This window comes from Trachypithecus francoisi, unplaced genomic scaffold (genome assembly GCF_009764315.1).
Source record: "Trachypithecus francoisi isolate TF-2019V2 unplaced genomic scaffold, Tfra_2.0 Lachesis_group12, whole genome shotgun sequence".
NCBI classification, from domain to species: domain Eukaryota; kingdom Metazoa; phylum Chordata; class Mammalia; order Primates; family Cercopithecidae; genus Trachypithecus; species Trachypithecus francoisi.
The window spans coordinates 71,357,797-71,374,217 of NW_022681457.1; the positions used below are offsets into that span (position 1 = coordinate 71,357,797).

A 16,421-nucleotide genomic window follows, 5' to 3' on the forward strand; every position below is an offset into this window, starting at 1 on the left:
TTTTTGTAGTTTCCTATAGCCTAAAGAGGTTTCCAAGCTGTCTTTTATTTCTCTAAACATAACAAACATGATTAAATCTGCATCCAATAAATCTAGTTTTGGCAGTCTTCAGAGATTACCTTTTACTGCCCCTTCTTTCTTTCGGTTCTCAATTGTGGTGCCTTGTTTCTTTAACACTTGGTTATCTTTAACTGCGTGTCCTTGAAATTTTACTGGAAGGGCTCTCAAAGCCTGGAAGAAGGGTGCTTTCCTCCAGAAGAAAATCTGTCTAGGTTACTACCATTCTGGAACTAATTTAGATTCAATTCATGGTTTGAGGTTTCCTGGACCACTCCGATAATGAGAATGTTGGCAGTGATCCCACATGAGGGCTAGTCTGTGATTTATTAACTCAATGAAAGGTTTTACTGGGTTTTTTATCCTCTTTTTTTTTTTTTCTCCCCTGTTTTACTGGATGCCATGGTAACTCTCCCTATCATCTCATGGAAGTGGGCAGTTTTACTTCAGGTTTGTCCTACCCAAAGAGTTTACCCTTACATAGTATCAATTTAATGTGGGTATTAAAATTCAGATCTTGGGAAGGCCTGAGCTTTGACTACTTCCCCTTTCATTCCAGGGGGCTGTCAAAATTGTGGCTCACAGCTGCCTGATCAGCAAAGATCTTCAAGGCAAAAGTAGTTGCAAATGCTGATGTTAATTCTCTGGCATTCATTTGCAGTTCCTCTCTCTTGCTAGTTCTTCAATACCTTTAGGATTTCTTTTTTCATATTCTATCCAAATATTTTAGTTGTCATCAGTGAGAGAACTGGCTCAAAAAACTTGGCTTGCCATTACCAGAATTAGAAGTCCCACATTTTATTAACTCTCTTCAATTTGTTGAATGAATTTCATTTATTGAATGTAATTCATTTATCAAAAAAATGAATACATGAATGGCTTTCAAATTAAATAGATAAGTCAACTTCAAATTCAATAATCTCATATCTTTGAACACCAGTTTCATCATTGGTAAAATAAACAGTTTGAACAAAATTATCTCTAAGATTCTTCACTATTCTAAAATACCAAGATCTATGCATACATATAAGTATCACCTTTCAACTTTTGGGTTATATTAGCTCATTTAGTAACTATGCCAAAATAACACTCACTTTTATTCCAAGGCTTCCCTTACTCATCTTCTCAAACCCAAGAGCCAAGACACATTCTGCCACACCTTAAAGGAAAATGTAATTATTTTGAAAATTCAAATTTCTAAACACCAACAAAATACCATTAAATACTTCAATTCAAATAAGTGCGTCAAATGAGAGCACAGTGGCTCAAACTTCTAGTCCCATTAGTTTGGGAAATCAAAGCAGATGAATTGCTTGAGGCCAGGAGGTCAAGACCAGCCGGGGCAACATAGTAAGACTCTGTCTCTACAAAAATTTTAAAACTTAAAATGTTTGAAAAATCAGCTGAGTGTGGTGGTACACACCTGTAGTCCTAGTGACTTGGTAAGCTGAGGCAGGAGGTCACTTGAGCCCAGAAATTCTGTCTCTAAATAAATAAGCCAATTTACATAAAATGTAAAAACATACTATAATCCCACAAAGGTTTCTGTTGTTGTTGTTTGTTTGCTTTTTTTTTTTGACACAAAGTGTCAGTCTGTCACGGAGACTGGAGTGGAGTAGCAGGCTCACAGCTCACTGCAGCTTCAACCTCTCAGGCTCAAGCGATCCTCCCACCTCAGCTCTCTCTTAGCTAGAGCTAATTTTTGTATTTTTTGTAGAGAAAGTTTTACCATGTTGCTTAGGCTGGTCTTGAGCTCCTGGGCTCAAGCAATCTGTCCACCCCAGCCTCCCAAGTGCTAGGATTACAGGCATAAGCCACTATGCCTGGCACCACAAAGGTTATTTTGGTTTTTTTTTTTTTTTTTTTGAGACAGTGTCTCACTCTGTCACCAAGGCTGAAGTGCAGCAATGCAATCATGGCTCACTGAAGCCTAGACCTCCTGGGCCCAAGCAATCTGCATGTAGCTGGGACCGTAGGCCTGTGGCACCACGACCAGTTTTCTTGCTTTTTTTTTTTTTTTTTTTTTTTTGTAGAGATGGAGTCTCACCATGTTGCCCAGGCTGGTCTCAAATTCCTGGGCTCAAGTGATCCACCCACCTCAGCTTCCCAAAGTGCTGGGATTACGGACATAAGCCACCAACCAGCCAAAGTTTTTAATAACAGAAAAATTACAGAGAAAATCTTTATATTCTTCTAGATAAGAGGAAAAATCGGGCTGGGCATGGTGAATCACGCCTGTAATCCCAAAACTTTGGGAGGCCAAGGCAGATGTATCGCTTGAGACCAGGAGTTCGAGACCAGTCTGGGCAACATGGCAAGACCCCATCTCTACAAAATACACAAAAATTGGTCAGGTGTGGTGGCGCACATCTATGATCCCAACTATTAATACTTAGGAGGCTGAGGTGGGAGGATCACCTGAGGCCAAGAGGCATAGGTTGCAGGAGCTGAGATCATGCTACCACACTATTGCCTAGATGAGAGAGTGAGGCCCTGTCTCTAAAAAAAGAAAAGAAGAAAAATCAATAAGGTGCTTAATTCTTCTCTTAAGTCTCAATACGTTAATAAAATTTTGTGTTAATGTGGAAATATGTTTCAGTAATGAATATAAAAAGCTAATTTAGAATCACATTTAGAAAAACATTTAAAATTTGAAATTAAAAATTAAAAAATCAACCCAATGAAAATCTCAAAAGAATTATTTTTGGAGAGAGGGGGCACCTAAAAATTATGTTGTTAAAGTTCAACTGAAGAGCCAAACATTCCTGTAGGAGCTGAATTAAAAAAAAAAAAAGACAGGATTGCCACATTTTTTCCTTAAAAAATGAAAGAAATATAATGTAACAGAAACAGGGACCACTAGCATTATCAAACAATATAAAGTTCCAATAATTAAAACGCTGGGTAGTGAAATAGTAATCAACAAACAAATCAGTGGAACAGAGAGAGGACCTAATAAAAAACCCTAGAATATATGGAAACATAGGATATGATACATATACAAAAGAACTGAAAATACACAGCCACAAAAAAAAAAGTATACACAATGTTTACAATGGCATTATCTTCACCCTCCCCTGACCATTTTTAAAAGACAGTGTCTTGCTCTGTTGCCCAGTTACGACTGTGCGGTTATGACTGCAAACTGCAGCCTCAGTCTCAAGACTCAAGCGATCCTCCTGCCTCAGCCTCCCAGGAAGCCAGGATTACGGGTGCCATGCTCACTATGGCAGCATTATTCATAACAGCCAAAAAAAATAGAAACAATCCCTCAACTGATGGAAACCAAAAAAAATATGCAAGCAACAATGTCTATCAACTGATAAACAGGCAGAAGAAATGTGATATAGCCATCCTAGCACTTTGAGGGGCCAAGGCAGGAAGATTGCTTAAAGCCATTAGCTGGAGATCAGCCTCGGCAACATAGCAAGACCTCATTTCTACTTATTTTACTTTTTATTTTTCTTCTACATTTAAAAAACAGTCCATCTATTTTTTAATGTGATATATCCATACAATGGAATATTATTTGGCCATGAAAAGGAATTAAGTACTGATATATGCTGCAACATGAATAAACTGTGAAAACATTGTGTTAAGTGAAATAAACCACAAAAGGCCATGTATTGTACAATTCCATTTATATAAATATTCAGAATACGAAATTCCACAAAGAGAAAGTAAATTAGTGGTTTCTAGGGACTGAAGGGAGGAGAAAATGGAGAATGACTGCTAATGGGTACAGGGTTTCTTTCTGTGGTAATAAAACTGTTCTAATATGACCAGGTGTGGTGGTTCACACCTGTAATCCCAGCACTTTGGGAGGCCGAGGTGGGCCGATCACTTGAGGTCAGGAGTTTGAAACCAGCCTGGCCAACATAGTGAAACCCCATCTCTATTAAAAATACAAAAAAATTAGCCAGGCATGGTGGTGGGTATCTGTAATCCCAGCTACTCGGGAGGCTGAGGCAGGAGAATCACTTGAACCTGGGAGGTGGAGGTTGCAGTGAGGTGAGATCACACAACTGCACTCCAGTCTGGGCAACAGAGCAAGACTCACTCTCAAAAAAAAAAAAGTTCTAATATTACATAGTGGTGATAGGTATACAATTCTGTGAATATACAAAAAACACTGAATTGTACACTTTTAAAAGGTGAGTTTTATGGTCTACAAATTATATCTCACAATGCCTTTTTAATTTTATTTTAATTTTTTTTTTTTTTTTTTAGAGACAGAGTCTCACTGCGTTGCCCAGGCTAGAGTGCAGTGGTATGATCATACATCCTCCAGCCTCAGCCTCCTGAGTAGCTGGGACCACCACGTCTGGCTAATTTTTTTTTAATTTTGTGTAAACGTAGGGTCTACCTACATTGCCCAGGGTGGTCTTGAACTCCTGGGCTCAAACGATGCTCTTGCCTTGGTCCCCCAGAGTGTTGAAATTACCAGTATGAGCCACCATGCCTGGCTGATAAAGCCTTTTTTTGGTCTTTGGTTTTATTTTTTATTTTTGAGACAAGCTCTGGCTCTATCGCCCAAGCTGGAGTGCAGTGGTACCATCTAGGCTCACTGCAATCTCTGTCTCCCAGGCTTAAGCCATCCTCCCACCTCAGCCTCCCAGGTAGCTGGGACTACAGATGCATGCCACCATACCCAGCTAATTTTTGTATTTTTTTGTAGAGACGGGGTTTTGTTACATTGCCCAGAGCTAGTCTCGAATTCACAAGCTCAAACAATCCACCCGCTTCGGCCTCCCAAAGTGCTGGGGTTACAAGCATAAGCCACCACACCCGGCCTGATATGGCCTTTTTTAAAACAAATACATTATAAAATAATTCCTCTGATGGTCGTGTGATTAAATGATTAAAATAGGGCAATATTTAAGTACACTAGACAAGCACTCCTTACCACCCTGAATCAGCTGGCGGGCCATAAACAAAGCAGTAGAACCAGTAGAGCAGTTATTGTTGACATTGATTATAGGAATTCCAGTCATTCCCAAACTGTGATAGATAGCCCTCTGCCCACAGGTAGAGTCACCTGAATAGAAAAACAAAAATTTTAATATGGAGAATTATGGAGCTGCAATGCAACATAATACTACATTATGTGTTTTTTTTAATATTATACCTTTGCCTAGCATATAACACGTGCAAGACAATAAATATCTTAGAAACAGTTTTAACGCTAACCATCATTTACTCTGCAAAAAAGACTGAAAACAGAATATATGTGCACTTTCTTTATATAATATAGAGGTAGAGAAGTAAAGAAATGATCAGTTAATAGAAAACAATTCCATCTGGCTAAGGCTATATGATAAAGAAAGCAATATTTCATTAACACCTAAACGTCGGATAAAAATCTTTAAACCTTGGCCAGGTGCGGTGGCTCATGCCTGTAATCCCAGCACTTTGGGAGGCCAAGGCGGGCAGATCACAAGATCAGGAGATCAAGACCATCCTGGCTAACACAGTGAAACTCCATCTCTACTAAAAATACAAAAAACTAGCCAGGTGTGGTGGCATGCACCTGTAATCCCAGCTACTTAGGAGGCTGAGGCAGAAGAATCACTTGAACTAGGAGGCAGAGGTTGCAGTAAGCCAAGATTGCACCACTGCACTCCAGCCTGGGTGACAGAGCGAGACTCAGTCTCAAATAAATAAATAAATAAATAAAATCTTTAAACCTATGACAGTGATTAAAAGCCATGATTTACTTTTCATATAAAGATTCCACAACTTCGAAAAGTTTAAAAGACCCTGCATGCCAAGGCATTCCAGGAAAACATGATCCATGTTAAATACACATGTGACTTCCTTTCCCAAGTGTAAAAAGTAAAGTAGAGGTTCCTCTTCAAAGACTTTCCTCCCCATTGAATTAGGAATAGATAATAACTTCTCTTAGAAGCAAAATGTATTCAAAGACCTCTGCTAACATTCTTAAATATCTGCTAGCCATGGTAAAGAAATCAATGTACTGGCCGGGCGCGATGGCTCAAGCCTGTAATCCCAGCACTTTGGGAGGCCGAGACGGGCGGATCATGAGGTCAGGAGATTGAGACCATCCTGGTTAACACGGTGAAACCCCGTCTCTACTAAAAATACAAAAACTAGCCGGGCGAGGTGACGGGCGCCTGTAGTCCCAGCTACTCGGGAGGCTGAGGCAGGAGAATGGCATAAACCCGGGAGGTGGAGCTTGCAGTGAGCTGAGATCTGGCCACTGCACTCCAGTCCGGGCGACAGAGCGAGACTCCGCCTCAAAAAAAAAAAAAAGAAATCAATGTACTTTATGTTCTTAGCTCCCACTATTTAGCCTAAGTATTTGCCCTGGCATGCTCATACTGGTCCAAGCAAGCATTAGGTCATAACCTGTTCCTCTTCCTTATTTGAAGGTGTTTTTACGTTTCTTGGCATTCCACAAGTTACTTCCTCCTTCCTTTGTTCTCCTCTGCCTTTGCCTCTTTTAAAAAGTTCTAAGTTGCTAGCCAATCCAGATAAATACAGAATGTGAGGTTCCGTTCCAGCCAATGGAACTGGACACAGCAGTAGGGTGGACACGTCAGGTTATACATGATCCTGTCTCCTTTGTTTGGTGTACTCTCGTGGCAAAACTGCTGGCAAGTGTACCCTTTCTGCAGGAAGTAAAAATGGCCTTGCTGAGTAAATTAAATTCATGTTCAAGTGCTATTTCTTTATGGCACCAAGGAACAAGCATTTCAAACACAAGTAACATGACCACCAAGGTAGACATGCTGGAGCAGTGTGATGGGAATATCTGAAGGTACAGGCTCCAGGAGTCTTCAGCAAAATCAGGAAAGTTAGGGATCTGCTTTTCAATAAATATATTCTGCATCCCTTTAACCCAGTATGTTTCCCTTCTAGAATTCTCTTGATATCTTGATATCTCAAAGAAATAAATCATATATATGCACAAATATTCATCTACAGTAACACCTACTATAGTATTTTAATAATACTGTATATATTCACAGTATTTTTATAATAACTAGAATTTAGAAAATATCATTACTACTTCTAAATAAGCTATAGTAGACCTTCAAGAGAGGAATATCATATAATCATATAAAATGATGTAGGGGTTCCCCCACACACCCCACCCCTTTGCCAAAAACAAAAAAAAATGTTGTTGGGGTTGGGGGAAACAGAGAGATGTTAGTCAACTGGTACAAACTTTCAGTTATAAGATAAACAAGTTCTGTGGCTCTAATGTACAGCATGGGTGGTAATTAATGTACTAATTAACTGGATTGTGGTAATTATTACGCAATATATACATAAATCATCTTATTTTATACCTTGAATATATTCAATCTTTATTTGACATTATTTTTTAAATGCTGTGAAAAGACTGGAACTTTTAAATATCCATTAAAAGGGGACTGATAAAATAAATTATAATACATTTATTCAAGGAAACATTATGCTTTTTTTTTTTTTTTTTTTTTTTTTGAGATAGAGTCTTGCTCTGTTGCCCAGGCTGGAGTACAAACTCAGCTCACTGCAACCTCTGCCTCCTGGATTCAAGCGATTCTCCTGCTTCTCCCTCCTGAGTAGCTGGGACTACAGGTGCATTTTTTGTATTTTTAGTAGAGGAAGGGTTTCACCATGTTCGCCAGATGATCTCAATCTTCTGACCTCGTGATCCGCCCGCCTTGGCCTCCCAAAGTGCTGGGATTACAGGCGTGAGCCACAGTGCCTGGCCATATTTTTAAAAAGACCAAAGAAGATCTTTACAGTATGATTTGGAATAGTCACCAAAAGAAAAATTACACTAGGTTGACACATAAGGGAAATACATAAATAGTGGTAATTCCCTTAAATAAGACTTTGAATTCTGAGGGTTTTTTTCTTTTTTTTTTCAACGCAAATATAAATGAATGAATTCTGAGTTTTTGAGGGTTAAAATTCACAAATGTCTCTGTATTGTTTGTGTAGTTGCTGCTAGATTTAGGTAAAAAAAATTTAGAATACACAGTTTAATACATACCAAAAACATAGCCAACACATGCCTGGTCCACTGCTGAATAAGGGATCTGTGCATCAGCTAACGCCTTCTGGCCTATAAAAACAAAAGGTTTTTATCAAAAAGTGCTTTAAGTATTTGTTTTAGGAGAGTAAAAATTAAGCTTAGAGTTTTCTCAAAGTAAACTACTCTATATAGTCTATGCTCAATTCAGATGACAAATCCTTCATCAAATCATCTCAGATCTCTAATTTCAAAAGTAATCATTTTTTCCTCTAAGCTACTGCATCACTTTTCCGTATCTCCTTTTTGGTACTTAACACTTTCTGTTATAACTTCACATCTATCTACATTAAATCTGAAGAGTCTTACAGCTCCTTAAGGACACGGTCCTTGTCTTATTCATCCCTGTAGCTCCGCTGCACATCTAGAGGGTAAAATGAGAAAGACTGTCATTACTGGGAGCAGATAGCACGAATGTGCTCATCTTACAAAGCCAAGATCAAGAGATGACTCTGTCTATGGAACAAGAAAAACAGCTTAAGGATGCTATCAAAAGTGGCAGAAACAACTAGTGGATGAACTGAGAAAAATTATGTAAATAAATGAGAAAAATTATGTAAGTAAACTGGAAAGAAGACAGTGAGGTTGAAAAAAAAGTGTGAGCTAAATCCTCATTTATGACAATGAGAAAAAACAGACATCTAAAACCGACAAATCAAAAACTTGAGGAATTATTTAGATAACCACCAGAAGAACTAAAGCAAAACAAGTTAAAAGAAGTCCATGGGGGGCAGGCCTGAGAATTACAAACCACTCTTCATTCCTTTTTTTTTTTTTTTTTTTTTTTTTTAAGGGCAAGGTCTCTCTGTCACTGGAGTGCAGTGGTATGATCATAACTAACTGCAGTCTCAAACTCCTGGGCTTAAACGATCCTCCCACCTCGGCTTCCCAAAGTGAGGGGTAAGAGACATGAGTCACCACACCTGGCCCTGTATTCCTGTATTTCCTTTCTTTCTTTTTTTTTTTTTTGAGACAGAGTCTTGCTCTGTCGCCCAGGCTGGAGTGCAAAGGCACGATCTCGGCTCACTGCAACCTCCACCTCCCAGGTTCAAGTGATTCTCCCAAGTAACTGGGATTACAGGCACCCACCACCACGCTACTTTTTGTATTTTTAGTAGAGAGGGGGTTTCGCTATGTTGGCCATGCTGGTCTCAAACTCCTGACCTCAAGTGATCCGCCTCCCTTGACCTCCCAAGGTGCTGGAATTACAGGCGTGAGCCACCAAGCCCAGACTCTTTTTTCTTTTTAACCATATAAATGTATTTGAAAAATTTTTTTAATTCACAAACATACTAATTATAATAATCAATTATAATTTATGAAGTAATTGATTACAGAATTGGGTTAGTCAAACAATGAGTTATCTTTTCCTGCTTAACGTATGTGCAAAAAATAAATGTCTTATAATAACGTTCACGAGACTATGTTGAGAAGAACATTCTCATATGTTGCCAATGAGACTCTAAGGGTGTAAATGCTGAAAATTAATTTGGCAAGAATCTTGGTTGACACGGTGGCTTACTGTACTTTGGGAGGCTGAAGTGGGAGGATCACTTGAGCCCAGGAGTTTGAGACCAGCCTGGGCAACATAGTGGGAACCCATCTCTACAAAAAATAAAAATTAGCCAGGTGTGGTAGCATACACCTGTGGTCCCAGGTACTTGGGAAGCTGAAGAGGGAGGATCACTTGGATCCTGGAGGTCAAGGCTACAGTGAGCCGTGATCTCACCACTGCACTCTAGTCTGGGCAACAGAGCCAGACCCGGTTTCAAACAAACAAAAAAAGAGGCCAGGCATAGTGGCTCATTCCTGTAATCCTAGCACTTTGGGAGACCAAGGCAGGAGCATTCCTTGAGCCCAGGAGTTCAAGACCAACCTGGGCAACATGGCAAAACCCCGTCTCTACAAAAAATACAAAAATTAGGGAGGCATGGTAGTGTGTGTCTGTGGTCCCAGCTACTTGGGAGGCTGAGGTAGAAGGATTGCTCGAGCCCAGGAGGTCAAGGCTGCTGTGAGCCATGATCACACTACTGCACTCCAGCCTAGGCAACAGAGGGAGACCATGTCTCATTGAAAAAAAAAAAAAACTTAAAAATGATCATATTCACTATTCCTACGATTCTACTTCTAGGCTCTTTCCTCAAAAATAAACAGAGATTAGAACAAACATTTATTTAGCAAAATGTTCACTACAATTTTTCTAAAACATCAAAAACTTGGGAACCTAAATGTCCAACAAAAATAATGGCATATATATAAACTAATATATTATGCACAACTTAAACACTCTTTTCCAAACAATTTTTTTTTTTTTTTGAGATAGACTCTTACTCTGTTGCCCAGGCTAGAGTGTAGTGGCACTAACTCAGCTTACTGCAAGCTCCGCCTGCCGGGTTCACATCATTCTCCTGCCTCAGCCTCCCGAGTAGCTGGGACTACAGGTGCCCGCCACCATGCCTGGCTAATTTTTTGTATTTTTAGTAGAGATGGAGTTTCACCGTGTTAGCCAGGATGGTCTCGAACTCTTGACCTCAGGTGATCTGCCCGCCTCAGCCTCCCAAAGTGCTGGGATTACAGGCATGAGCCACCACGTCTGGCCCTTTTCCAAACAATTTTAAGTAAAAGGGGAAATGCTCATGATAAAATCAATTTTGGAAATAAGGATACAAGCCAGGTGCGGTGGCGAATGCCTGTAGTCCCAGCTGCTCAGGAGGACTGCCTAAGCCCAGGAGTTTGAGGTGGAATGCACTATGACTGGACCTGTGAATAGCCACTGCACTCAAGCCTGGGCAGCATAGTGAGATGTTGTCCTTAAAAATATATAAATATATAAATAGGATACAAAACTACAAATGTGATCCCATATAGCCATAGGGGAAAAATGCTAAAATAGAATAACACCAAGATACTAATAGTGACTAGGTCTGGGTCAAAATTTTGTTTTCTTTAGTACATAATTATTTGTTACAATAAAACACATGCATTGCTCTTATAATCAGTGGGAAAGAATGAGTTACAAAAAGGTATGTTCAGCTGGTACTCTGTACCTCCCTTAAATGATAACGGCAGGCCAGGCATGATGGCTCATGCCTGTAATCCTAGCACTTGGGGAGGCCGAGGCAGGTGGATCACCCAAGGTCAGGAGTTCAAAACCAGCCTGGACAACATGGTTAAACCCCATTTTTACTAAAAATACAAAAGTTAGCCAGGTGTGGTGGCAGGTGCCTGTAAATCCCAGCTACTTGGGAAGCTGAGGCAGGAGAATCACTTGAACCCAGGGGACAGAGGTTGCAGTGAGCTGTGACTAAGCCACTTCACTGTAGGCAGGGCCAAAGAGCGAAACTCCATCTCAAAAAAAAAAAAAAAAATGCTAACAGCATGTTGTACCTTTCACAGTCTACTACTCACTGTCTCTCTAAACTTGCCTTATTTTCCCTACTAGATGGTAAGAACCTTGAGATCAGTATACCACACCAATCTGAAACCTTCTCAGTGCCCAGGAGACACTCACTATTTGCTGCACACTTTTTCCTAATGTCAGATTTTCTGTATAAGCTTTCAGATTAAAATAATTATTAAATAAAAATGTTAAAAGGATGAGAAAACAATGGAAGCACAGAAGTTAACTATCTGAAAACGTTTCAAAGAGTTCCATGGTTGCTATATCATTCAAACACATGTCATGTGCATTCAGATGTAAAGGGGTCCCCAACAATTCTCTGAGGAAAAGGAGGATACAGGAATGTATAAAGAGTAGAAGTCCTTAAGTAATGGAAGTGACAGGACACAATTCTGCTGGTGTGCTCCCCTCCATTCTGTGCATTTAGGAAATAATGGGAAAGAAAAGGGAGCAGAACCCCCTCCTATAAGCAGTCTGGAGAATTGGGGTAAGACCTCTGAACCAATACCCCTGCCTCAACACCACAGTCTACAAATGAATCCAGAGACAGCAAGCGCAAAAGCATCTACAGACTCTCAGGGATTTTTATCCCCAAGTTGTACTTGAATAAATGTTTGACGAAATGTGACTGATGTGGTCTAAAGATGCTGCAGGTGAGATCTATGAGTGGAGTAATCCTTTGGCACTGTTCACTTCTTTACATAATTAGAATGGGGGAGTATTTTTAAGAGCAAAGCTAGGTTTTAAAAGTTTTAAGTTTTGTCCGGGTGCAGTGGCTCACACCTATAATCCCACCATGGAAGGCCAAGGTAGGCGAATCATTCAAGCTCAGGAGTTGAAGACCAGCCTGGGAAACATGGTGAAACCCTGTCTCTACAATTTAATTTTAATAACTAAAAAATAATAAAGTTTTAAGTTTTATCCCATATAAAAGTTCATTTATTAAAAGATATTTACTTTCCTAATGTTGCTTGCAAACACAGTGAATATTAATAAGTAAGCTGAGTAAATCAGACTGGCTTTTTTTTTTTTTTTTTTTTTTTGAGAGACCTGGGCACTCAGTTGCCCAGGGTGGAGTACAGTGATGTGATCTCGGCTCACTGCAACCTCTGCCTCCCGGGTTCAAGCAATTCTCTTGCCTCAGCTTCCTAAGTAGATGAGACTGCAGGCACCCACCACCATGCCCAGCTCATTTTTGTATTTTTTAGTAGAAATGGGGTTTCACTATATGTTGGCCAGGCTGGTCTCGAACTCCTGACCTCAGGTGCTCTGCCCACCTTGGCCTCCCAAAGTGTTGGGATTACAGGCATGAGTCACCATGCCTGGCCAGATTTCTTATTACTAGTCAATCCCCAAAGTTAATTTCAAACATCATAACTTTACCTCAATATTACAATTTTATAATCAAAACATTATATACACACTAAAGTAACTTCAAATTTTTTAATTAAATAAAAGAAATTGGTCAAAAAATATAGAGAAAACTGATCAAAGCATCTCCTACTTAAGGGATAGGCAGAAGCTGTTTGGAGGCATCAGTTAAGAGCAGAACATTTAACAACGCAGAAGATAAACATTAAGTGAATAGTGTCTGCCCTGAGAACCACTGCAATTAATCAAATCTCTTGAATCTTTGTTTTGGAGGACAGACATGCTCTGATTCCTTGTATAACATTTAAGTATTGAGTTGAATAATAAGAGTTGATGTTGAAGAAATGGTTAGAAAGAGAAAAAAGAAAACAAAAAAAAGTTGAGGTAAAATCTAAATATATATGTACTGGATACTTATGGTAATAAGCAGGAACATCTAAGGAATAAATACAGTAACTCCTTTTGGGTTGCCTGTCAACAAGGTAGCAGGAATTGAGTTGGGGAGGCTCCCTAGGAAAAGGACTGTGCCTAACAACTTATGGGACGAAAGAGAAGGTCTCCAAGTGTTGACAGTAGGTATTTCCCAGAATTCTCCTAAACAACTGGCACCTAAGCTTAGAGTACTTGCCCCCAAACCAAAACATTTATTTAGGTATTCCAGCAGCTGCTGCCCCTCTCTATCATCAGCACCACCTCGAGCTGGCAGAGTTCCACCCAAAGAAGGGGGGTAAGTAAGGAGGTCTCCATACCATGGCTAGTACAAAGCTGACTGCCCAAAATCAGCCAGTGGTAAAGCATCCAGGAAGCAACTGGCTATAAAAAGCCGCTCGTAAGCATGTGCCCTCTACTGCAGTGGTGAAGAAACCTCATCATTACAGGCCTGGTACTGTGGCACTCGGTGAAATCAGACGTTATCAGAAGTCCACTAAGCTGATTCACACACCTCCCTTCCAGCATCCGGTGCAACAAATTGCTCAGGACTTAAAAACAGATTGGCACTTCCAGAGTGCAACTATTGGTGCTTTGCAAAAGGTCTATCTCGCTGGCCTTTTTGAAGACACCAACCTGTGCACTAACCATGCCAAATAAGTAACAATTACACCAATAGACATCAAGTTAGCATACTACATATGCAGGGAAGGTGCTTAAGAACCCACTATGTCGGGAACCATTTCATTCTCAAAAACAAAAATATTCTTTTCTTCTTGTTATTGGTAGTTCTCAACATTAGATTTTTTTTTCCCATGGAGTCAAAAGGCATCTAAGTATATGATTGCAAGTGGAAAAATAGGGGACAGAAATCAAGTATTGGTAGTTTTTCCATTTTCATTTGTGTGTGAATTTTTACTATAACGGCAGGGATATAAAGAAACCTGTTAGGCTGGGTGCTGTGGCTCACGCCTGTAATCCCAGCACTTTGGGAAGCTGAGGCAGGTGGATCACCTGAGGTCAGGAGTTCGAGACCAGCCTGGCTAACATGGAGAAACCCCGTTTCTACTAAAAATACAAAAAAAATTAGCCAGGCGTGGTGGTGCGTGACTGTAATCCCAGCTACTCGGGAGGCTGAGGCAGGAGAATCGCTTAAACCCAGGAGACGGAGGTTGCAGATCACGCCATTGCACTCCACCTTGGGCAACAAGAGCAAAACTCCATCTCAAATTAAAAAAAAAAAAAAAAAAAAAAAAAAGCCTGTTAAATTTTTCTGGCAATGCCAGCATTTGGATTTTTACAAAATAATTAAATCTCTTACTGATGGCAAAAAAAAAATTCTTTATATATATCATGTAAAGAAGCTCTCATGCTTGTCCCCTTTTTAAAAAAAAAAAAAAGGTGGGGGAGAAGGAGAACAATGGATGCAGATCTCTCTGCTAGAACTCAGACCCACAGTGCAGCCAGATGCAGCCTGGCCATGGTACGTCTCTAAAGAATGGCAAATGCTTAGAGAACCAGGACCCGAACACCTGTAGATCTTTCTCCCTGTTGGTTCCACTCCCACTAATATTCACCCGTCTTTTGCTCAAAAGTACTAATACTCATTAGAATAAACAATAACAAACTGTAACACCTCCTTTAGTTGTGCAGTAAGCTAGTGACAGGAAAAGAATTCTCTATGTTGGCTCAATGAAGTGAAGAAAACCACCATAAAGGTATTTAATACATTTTGAATGTGATTATCCCTTTTCCAGGAAAGGAAGACACTAATTTTATTAGAACTCCTGAAGTTAACACCCACTAGAACGATGTTATCCCTTTTAACGACCCTACCTCTCTCTCTCACAGATCCCTTAACCATCTCAACAAATATTTGGATAGCACATAAAATTGTAAGCCACTCTCTGCTCTGGCTATGTAGCTGCTAAGAATGCCCAAGCTCTTTTCCTTTGCAGTGAGTCACTAGGCATTTCTCTGTACAGGTTCCTCTCCCTTGACTGGGCTTCTTTTTGTGCTTGCAAGGCTGCCCCATCCATGAAATCAAGACAGACCACATAATAAACTATGAATGTTCAAAGATCTAAATGTTCTATGTTACCTGCTTCTCCTGCCAAGTCAGGGTAGTCTCTTGAATTCTCAGCTCCAGGCCTCACGAACTAGAGATACAGAAAGAGATAATAAATACAAACAAGTATAGTTCCTTTTTTTTTTTTTTTTGAGATGGAGTCTTGCTCTGTCACCCAGGCTGGAATGCAGTGGCATGATCTCGGCTCACTACAACCTCCGCCTCCTGGGTTCAAGCTATTTTCCTGGTTCAGCCACCCCAGTAGCTGGTATTTCAAGTGCACACCACTATGCCCAGCTAATTTTTGTATTTTTAGTAGAGACAGGATTTCACCATGTTGGCCAGGCTGGTCTCAAACTCCTGACCTCGTGCTTTGCCCACCTTGGCCTCCCAAAGTGCTAGGATTACAGGCGTGAGTCACCGCACCCAGCCAAGTATAGTTATATTTTCTACACAATGAAAATCTATTCATTCACTACTCATTCAAACAAAAAACACATTGAGCACTTCTTGTGTTCTTGGACTTTAATAATAAATAATACAAAATCCTTGCCTTCAGAGTGCTTCCTGTCTAACCAAAGACAGATAGTTACACTACAGTGTCAGAAGTACAGAATGTCTTGACAGAGACGTCTACCCAGACTTGGAGGGAGGACAAGAAAGCCTTCCCAGAGAAACTGCCATTTAAATTAAGTCCTTATGGATGAGTAGCAGTTAGCACAGTGAAAGAGAAGGAAATTTTGGAGTAAAGGTCTAGAAGTGAGAGAATACAGCAGTTTTTTCTCTGTGGAAGAACTGTACATAATTTGGTATGACATAGGTTAAAGCACAAAGTAGAAAGTGTTAAGGATGGCTGGGAGTGGTGGTTCATGCCTGTAATCCCAGCACTTTGGGAGGCCGAAGCAGACGGATCACTTGAAGTCAGGAGTTCAAGACCAGCCTGGCCAATATCGTGAAACCCCATCTCTACTAAAAATACAAAAATTAGACAGGCATGGCGGTACCCACCTGTGATCCCAGCTCCTCGGGAGGGGAGGCTGAGGCAGGAG

General features: G+C 40.2%; 1 protein-coding gene across 3 annotated transcripts in view; it reads right to left on the minus strand.

Moving 5' to 3' along the window:
- The window catches only part of SCP2 (sterol carrier protein 2), a 125,962-nt gene that overhangs the window by 89,469 nt on the left and 20,072 nt on the right, over positions 1–16,421 (minus strand). For 2 of the 3 annotated variants that reach the window (XM_033226335.1, XM_033226333.1), the window contains exons 2-5: positions 15,406–15,463; positions 8,066–8,137; positions 4,964–5,095; positions 1,152–1,216 (exon numbers count right to left, since the gene is read on the minus strand). In XM_033226335.1, the coding sequence (XP_033082226.1) occupies positions 1,152–1,216; positions 4,964–5,095; positions 8,066–8,137; positions 15,406–15,463 (327 nt within the window). The remainder of the gene's footprint in view (positions 1–1,151; positions 1,217–4,963; positions 5,096–8,065; positions 8,138–15,405; positions 15,464–16,421) is intronic. The other variant, XM_033226334.1, reaches the window with a different exon arrangement.